This window comes from Lampetra planeri, unplaced genomic scaffold, assembly GCF_965212315.1.
Source record: "Lampetra planeri unplaced genomic scaffold, kcLamPlan1.2.h2 scaffold_846, whole genome shotgun sequence".
NCBI classification, from domain to species: domain Eukaryota; kingdom Metazoa; phylum Chordata; class Hyperoartia; order Petromyzontiformes; family Petromyzontidae; genus Lampetra; species Lampetra planeri.
Window position 1 is genome coordinate 28,856 of NW_027615668.1, and position 8,523 is coordinate 37,378.

The 8,523-nt window shown below is 42.1% G+C and overlaps 1 protein-coding gene across 1 annotated transcript; it reads right to left on the minus strand.

The window, feature by feature from the left end:
* Positions 1 to 1,735: 1,735 nt before the first annotated feature.
* On the minus strand, positions 1,736 to 5,109 carry LOC144742078 (ankyrin repeat and SOCS box protein 10-like). Its single transcript, XM_078624583.1, is given in 7 exon segments — positions 1,736 to 1,921; positions 2,218 to 2,331; positions 2,830 to 3,105; positions 3,107 to 3,335; positions 3,420 to 3,496; positions 3,498 to 3,691; positions 4,782 to 5,109. Coding segments are annotated over 7 exon segments (1,404 nt in total).
* Positions 5,110 to 8,523: the final 3,414 nt, after the last annotated feature.

Below are 8,523 nucleotides of genomic sequence, written 5' to 3' on the forward strand. Positions count from 1 at the left end.
GGTCGCACCCCCCGGGCCCCCCTCCCCTTTGCCAGGTTCACCACTGACTGCGAAACTGCCCGGGCCCTTCCCCTGCTATAATCGTTGACCACACCAAGGCAATCAGCTATTATTAATTTTGATTGATGATAAGTAATTACTCTGGATTCAAGGGACGGCGTAAAACAACGGGGGCTTTTGTTGAAATATTGGGGCCGATGGGGCATCGGGGAGTCAGGAGGGAGGAGAGGCAGATGTTTCTCCCCTTTCTGTCCTAATTCTCCTGGGCCGAAACAACAATGTGTTCGCCAGCAGAAAGAGGACTTGCCGCAACAATTGCTCCCTGGAGAGAGATACTCAGAGCGAAATCACGGTCGTTGGCGCGAGGTCAACCTGCGGACACGTCGTGGCCAAAGTCAAACGTGAGGATTCGACTTGGTTCTATGGTTTGGATTTAAAACTTGAACCGTCCGCCAGCTCAACTCCACGTTGTCGTTGTGTTGTTTACATTGTCGTCAAGTTTATGAAAATAAGAAATATATTCTGTGCACGTCTGATCAAAACGTACACGTGGAAGAACAAAAAGAACACTCTTCTGTCTTCTTCTTTAAGCACGAGTTTAAATCGGAGATCATTTGATCTAAATGGCAATGGGAGCTGATGATGATTGGCCCTATTGAGTCCTGGTGGCCCGGCTCTCCAACTGGTCGTCTGATTGCATGAGGACATAAACAGAGCACACCGACTCTGATTAGCTGTGGAGGACCAGACTGGGATAATTCTTGTAATTGCCAGTGACTTCAGCAGCACCTCGGTGATCCACTGGAACCGTCTGCTGAACCTTTTTCTGCTGCTCTACGCCTCTTTGTGTTATCACTTTTCTAATGTTTAAATGGCATTGAAATACTTGTAAATCACATCTAGTTTCTATGATATAATACGAAAGAAAGGAATGAAGGGAGAAAACAACTCAACGTCAAACTTGACTGGACTGAACTGAAAAATGAAAACCTCATGAAGAGTTTTAATATTTTAGGTTATCTCTCTTCAAAAAGCAGGAATTTGAATATGTTCAAAACGAGTTGTTTTTCATCTGTTTCTCTCAGTTCATTTCAACGTTTATTGTTTAAAATGTTAACCCTTCTTGACAGTTTCGACAATGATTAGTGGGTTTTTTTTCTAATATTTTCCAAATAAAAACGCTTAGTGCAGAAACAACTATACAACATTAAACAAACAAAAAAGCAGCATGCTGAAAAAAAAGTGAATATAACAACAGTACAAATAAAATGTTATAATATACATTTATAATAATGTATTTTGTTATAATATACCTGCTGTGGGTACAAAAGGTGACACATCTCCCAGTCGGGGTAGCTTTTTAGAGATTTAAAACATGTCATCACAATCCTCATTGACTTCAAACTTCTGAATCTGTATAAAACATAAATATTATTTTGCGGAGAGGTATGGAAATAAAGGGGAAAAAGCTTTATAAAGCTTAATAAAACAGACTACACCGATTACACCCCCACTTTGTGCACAAAAGACCTCTAGTATCTAGCGCCCCCTTGTGGTACAAAAAGGTAGTTTGCAAGCAAGTGTTAGTATTTAACAATTGACAAGGTAGCATGGTCACACAATGGCTCTAATAACATTGACTAATGTTTATATTCTAATAAAAGCTTGTTATTTAACAAAAATCTCATTTGGCATTTGGGAGCCGCAAAATCTCTGTTTTATTACAACTAATTCTTCAGTGGACATAACCTCTGTACTCCAGAAGCAGGTAGTTTTTAATGAAGGTGGGCAGATCCAGTTTGGGGACCACCCTGTGTACCCGACCGTCCAGGAAGCTCCTCAGTCTGCAGCGTGCCAAATGCTGCAGGGAGCGAGGCGTCTGTGCCAAAGAGAACACAGACTCGTAGAACTCCTTGTGCTCCTGGGTGAGACGAAATTGAAACATATAAACGACTGCAAGCGCCATTATTATTTTTTATGTTGTCCCAGATTAACCTGTATTTGTATACAAACCACTAGTAACATTATTGCAATTTTTATTTCCTCCATTTTTAATGAGTGATGTATTACAGGTCTAATGTGTTACTAGATGCAGGCATTGGGCCACTTTGAGCTCAAGAAAAACAAAGTCAGGATGTTTCAGGCATTTTCAGTTCAGTTCACAAATGACATTACCGTCACCTGAACTCTTGGCATTGAATATTTCAAGAAGCGTACCTTGAACACCTCAGCAGGCACAGACTCAAACCAGGTGTCATTGACCTTGAGGTGACTGTAAGCGTTCAGAAGAACTTCGATGGTGCGTGGAGATTCAGAGCAGTGCCTCAGAACCTGAAAGAAGCATCACAACACAATGAAAAGCAATTTAATTCATCATCAGCTAAGTTCATGAGCAGGCTCAGAGTCTGTAGAAATGAAGAAATAAAGTAATTAAACACTTGTGAAATGAACAGATTGGTCTTCCCTCCAGGGGTTTAACTGGAAATTATGCAATTAGTTCTAATTAATCTCCTATTAACATTTGCCTAATTAGGAAGCAGGCATTTTTTTTTCTCGTGCACGTGGGTTCCCTGATAGTTGTAGTCTGTTTCCTGCAGTGAGAGCAACACTTCATGTTGTGTCATGAAATGAGAGTGATTTGACTGTGAAGTTTCATGTGTCAAGTCTCTAACTCAAGGTGCTGCTAAATGTGCAATAAGCTAATAATTAGGCTGAATGTGCTGTCTTAATGAGGAACTGGTTCAGCATTCATCCTAAATACAACATTAGTTTGTCGGTCAACCCATAAAACATACCGCTATTAATTCAAAGCACAGCGTGTGTTCCTACCATGGGCAGAGCTCCTGGCCACACCCGGATGGAACCATAATTGAGCAGAGAGCGGACAACCTTCTCCGGATCATGGGAAACCTTGTAGCACACCACCTTAAGGATGTTGTGCATGGGAGCTTCGCCACCGTAGTCCATGTTGTTGACACAAGCCCCGTTAGTAAGCAGTAGATCCACCAAGTCTGGATTGGCATTCTTGCAGGCCATGTGCAAAGGAGTGCGTTTATCCTGGTCTGTCGTGTGGATGTTGGCTCCCGCCCCCAACAGCATCTGGCAACACCTGGAAGTAACGTTTGAGGTCTTGAACCTCCTGTGGCTGAGCGCAGGCAGCGTTAAAGGGTGTGAGACCCTCACTGTTCTCTTTGTCCACAGCGGCTCCATAGCGCAGGTAGAGTTCGGTGTGCTCGAGCAGGCCGTTCTGAGCCGCCACATGCAAGGGAGTGTCATCTTCATCTTGGGTGCGGCCGTTGATTGCTGCACCGTACTCAAGGAGATATTTTGCACACCTGCAGGCACAATTACAGAGGCTTGTTCTGAAACAATACCATGTATTGTGTTGTTGAACTCTATTTTTGTTCCCTGTTACTCACTGAAGGGATTCAGGGTGGGAACACATGTGCAAAGGCATACGGCCATCTTCTTCTGAAACGGCATTGGCGTTGGCACCCGTGAATCAGCAGTAGTTTGGTGCATTCGGGCTCGCAGTTTTCACAAGACTCGTGCAAGGCCGTGACGCCGGCCGGTGACAGATCTACATCAGCCCCACGCTGCAGCAGGAGTTTCAGGCATTCCGTGAAGCCTCGTGTGGCTGTGATGTGAAGAGGTGTTGTCAGCTCCTGCTCATACGTTAGAGACCAGAGTCCTGCAAGAAGGGAAAAACACAAAAATAAATCCTTCAGCCAGTCCACTGTACATAATTGCCTGTGATTATATATGATTAGTCTGAATATCAAAAAATAAATACATCAAAAAATCCAAAACAGTAAAGAACTTACTTAAGCTTCTGTAGTTAAATCTGAAGTTCTTCCACTCATCTATATTGCTGGTGTCGTAAATGGCATCAATAAGGTAGGCGTATTCGTCATCATCCATGATGCTGATAAGAGTCAACTCATCACCCACAAGCAGAGAGTTCCAGAACTGCAAGACGCAACCTGAGGCCTTGGCTGTGGCGATAACGTCGTTGCGGTAGGCCTTTGGTTTGTGCCATTTCATCTTAGGCACCTCATAAGCCATGCTGTAGCCGATTGCTTTGTTTTATGTAGATTTACTTGTGTGGCTTCTCCCGAGGAAAATAAGCTCCTATGTGAGTTGTTTGTGTAGACAAGGCTATTTCAGGATGGTGTTATGTGATATTTTGGTTGACCCTGTGAACCTTGCCAGTGCAGATCTGAGCCAATGAATGATGTCACTGACTCAGCTAATCCTCTTCAGTCTAAAAACATTTGATTCTTCAACTAATTCCTCAAGATATTCCTTTACCAGTAGCAGTACTGTTATCCCTTGTTGTACACAACATTCTTAGTGTGTTATTTTGTATCCTATCAGGTGGCAGGAGGTAACAGTCGCAAGCGGGGATGGATGTGTTATGGTGTTGTCAGTGAAAAGCCATAGTGGATTCATTCCCAGGTGCACAAAGCAAACAGATGCCTGATCGCTGCCAAATAACTGCCCTTGTGTCCTGTTGCTATAAATATCGCAATAACTGTTAAAGTGCCCCCCTCAAGAGGAGATGCAAGAGCTGCACATTGATTATAAGTTGAATAATACAGTGGTTTACTTATAGTCAAACAGGATCTCTATAAATAATTGTTACTTTACTAAAATGCACATTTTGAATTGAGTAGTTTGTAATACAGAGTCTTCATTTCCTGGAAAGTCAATGAAGATACAGAATGTGATGTATCACACATACTCCTCAATGAACTCTGAATGAAACTGCTGTCCCTTACCTTCTCCTCGGGCAACCCAACGCATGTCCCCTCCCTGTGGCTCAATGATGAGGTTTGCTGAGGATCCTTGAGGAAAGAGGTGCCGCATTGCCTCTAGGTCTCCTGTATACAAAGCGTTTTGGACAACCACATCTTGGCATATACGTGCCCGGGCCGGGCAATGCTGGACCTCAGCGGTAGTCTGTTCCTGGCCTCCCCTCTTCAGCATATAGCTGCTGAGGCAACGGGAGGCCAGCTGCTGTTTGTGCTCGTGTCTCTGCAGCATGTCCTCATCGCGTTCGAGAGATCGTAAAGTTGTTGGCGAGAAGACAAAGCTGCCGCTCGACATGCTGAATTTCTTCCCTCTCACCCACGTGTTAACTGAAAAATGTGATGATGGGAGGGAAATCTCGTCCTGTTTTGTTCCTCTAGCTAATGTCCACTATGTGCCTACTGGCTGTTCACACACTAGGTTCCCTTCTTGTTGTTATGATATTCAGTATGAAACCCTCCCTGCAGTGTGACAAGTAATGCTATTTTTATGCCTCACATGCAGCAACTTGAGCCTCCTCTGTTCGCCTCCAGGAAACTTTCAGCCATGTCAGTCTGCAAGTCTGAAAGGAATATAATGAACCCATGCTTTATACCTACAGAACATGTCTACTGATCGATTAGCATGTAAGATTAATAACTATTAATATGCAGGAAGTTGCTAGTTTGCTCACTGGAAAAAACAAACCTTGGAAACAAATGTTAGCCTACCACAGGCTACCATATCTTTTAATCTCAAGTGCACAGGGCACAACATATAAGAAATGAGAAAGGCTAACTTGGAAAAAATGGATGCATCAAAGTATGAGGAAACTATGAGTGAATACACAACCGGAGATTCACTGGGGTGAATGGATTCTGCCTGTAAAGTTTTAACCAATTAGATCAATCGATGGCCAAAGCCCAGATAAGGTATGATGTGGCACATGACCTAATGCGCTTGCAGTCCTTTTTGAATTGCAAGAATGAGTAATGAACATGAGGACCAATTCCTCTTCCAAGATTTTCCCTCAGTATACAGTACATGTCTGCAAAATGTCTCGAAAAGCACAGTATTTTTTCTTCTTCCTTCAGCCTTAATGGATTTCATGTATCTACTCAACTCCTTGAATTTGAACATTAGGCTGAATGACTGGCAACCGCTGTGTCACTCTTCCCCACACGCAGTGTTCTGACGGAGGAGGGACGGCACAAAATTAAGCCCTTTAAGTCGATTCACTAGGCATGTAAAAACCAACTGTTTTGGCAGATGGACCATGTATTTTCCAGGAGTGGTTGAATGTTACGCACAATAGTGAATGGATCAAGTGTTTGTGACCTGGAGGAAGGAATATCTCAGTGGCAAAGATGATTCAGAATTACCCCTCTGTTTTTAAAGTACCAGTTAACTTGCTGTATTACCACATCATACGGACAATAATTTTACTAGTCAAATAATTATTTACAAATACATATTTGACAGCTCATTAAATGCCTGCAAGCTCTGTGCTGACAAGGTTTGCACCACTGGAAGTAATATGTAATGTATATGTGGAGCAGCTTTACATCCTTTACCATCTGACAACAGAGAAGGGTAGCTGCATCCCATCTACACCTTAACGACTGCTCTGGTGTGGAAACCAAGGTCATTTATTTTATGTTACGTTTGGTAATAGATGCCACATTAAACTGACGGCAAGTGCGAGTTTCAACTTTGAAAACACACATTACCAGAGAGAGACTAGGAATATTGTTTTTGCGGCTGGAGTACATCCTTTTAAATGATATACATAATGAGTTTATAATATGCATCTGGGCTACCTCCTCTCTACTTTGATGTCTTCCAAATGGCCCGGGTGTCATCAGCAAAACATGTAGGCACTTTCCCGCCTCATTGACTCCCAAATGTATTTTAAATATCATTCCTTGTAACGCAATTATTTAAAACGCTGAACTAAACACTTGCTAATGGGGAAAGAGACAGTGACTTCAATAAATTCATTTCTCAAATGGTTGGCATTTCTGTGGGTTTTTTTTTCTTTGTGAAGTGGTGGCAACTCTGATGACAACAAAAAACATCAGCAGTAGTAGCGCACCATGCCCACACAGCCCCCACAGACATGTTAAATCTTCAATATCTTCATATTACCCACCAACGGGTGAGTCTCCATAAGCTTTTCTGCATTGTGGTCAAGTGCTTTTTTTCTGAAGGCAACAAAAGCTTGGATATAAGCTACAGCTCTGATGAAGTTAAGGCACTTTATGCAATCATAGGCAATTAGTTCCCTCTGATTATGTGCCTCTTAATGCTGTTTTGAGTACTGTGGCACATTCTCACACAGAAAGAGATTAAACTATAACCCTCCGCCGCCACACTGAGCAGTCATGTAGTATACTAAGATCATGATGAAATGTACACAGTAATTACAGCAGTACCAAATACAAATGGTCTTTTAATCTCATCTGTTGTTGATTTAAGACATCCAGTGTTTCTGAATTAAAGGATTTCATGTTACTAAAATAAAAGTGTAGGTTGTGGCATAGAATTTACTATTTTCCCGGCAATGCAATGCTTGTGTGGTCACCATGGAAACATGACAAAACACATTTACCAGTTAAATCATCTAAATTATGTGTATAATGTCTATGTATGTCTTTATCTTCTGTTTCATCAACGCTCATTGTCACATCAAACTGACTCTTTGACCAACACCGGATAAAATGGACACAATCTGTATCAAGTCTCATGTCTCTTACAACCAATCAACAATGGAATATTCCACATACATGTCTAAATCCAAAGGTCTGCACAAGACATGGTGCCCTGATTGCAAATCAGATTGTGTCTTTACAATGCTTGAGATGCTGGGGAATCTAAATGAATTGATCACAAGCTCCAAACTATTCTTTGGGAACATGATTACTTTTCCTATACTCTTTCTGTGTGCTGAGCCCACCACCTATGATGCATTGTATCGGTCTTTGCAGATTCCAATTGTCCCTCAATGCACTGATCACCATGCAAATAGTGCTCTGTTTCATCATGACAATTGAGAGGTTCATATTTCAACCTAATAGTCCTGTATAAATTTAACCATCTATCACAACCTCTTTTCATTGCGGTTGCAGTTAATACGCGCTTCCCTGCCAAGTGGAACATTTTCTAATGATGCACTCTCACACAAAAACAAGGCAAGTCAGCCCAGGGTGTGCATCTCACTCACTAATGCATCCATCCATAATATGTTGCTAACGGTCTGCCTAAAAGGAGACAGCAATGACTACAACTTGGCTTGGGCACGAGAGGGGATATGGGGAAGGGTGTACGACACAAAACGTAAATGGTAATGATAATCACTGGCAAAGTCACCGTTATCAAAGACTGTATCGCCCCCATAAGAGCATCTGAAGATTTCATATCATTACTAAGAAGACAGGGAAACTGGGAAATGGGTATCTCAACAATAACAATCAGTGGTGGGAGTCACATCCAAGTGCATTAGCTAGAGAGCCTGGCTTTGTATGATACTGATAAGGGTTGCCTGATAGGTGTCAGGCTTGATGTAAACCCCAGTCTAATTAGAAAGACCTTTATCAGTTCCTACATTTTATGCAGATTGGACTCTACTCTCTGGATGCAACTGCCAGTGTCATTATCCTGCAATCAAGAACTATTCATTTGACAGTGTTGTCTTTTTGTCGTCTTTTAAACGCTTGATTAGAATACATAACA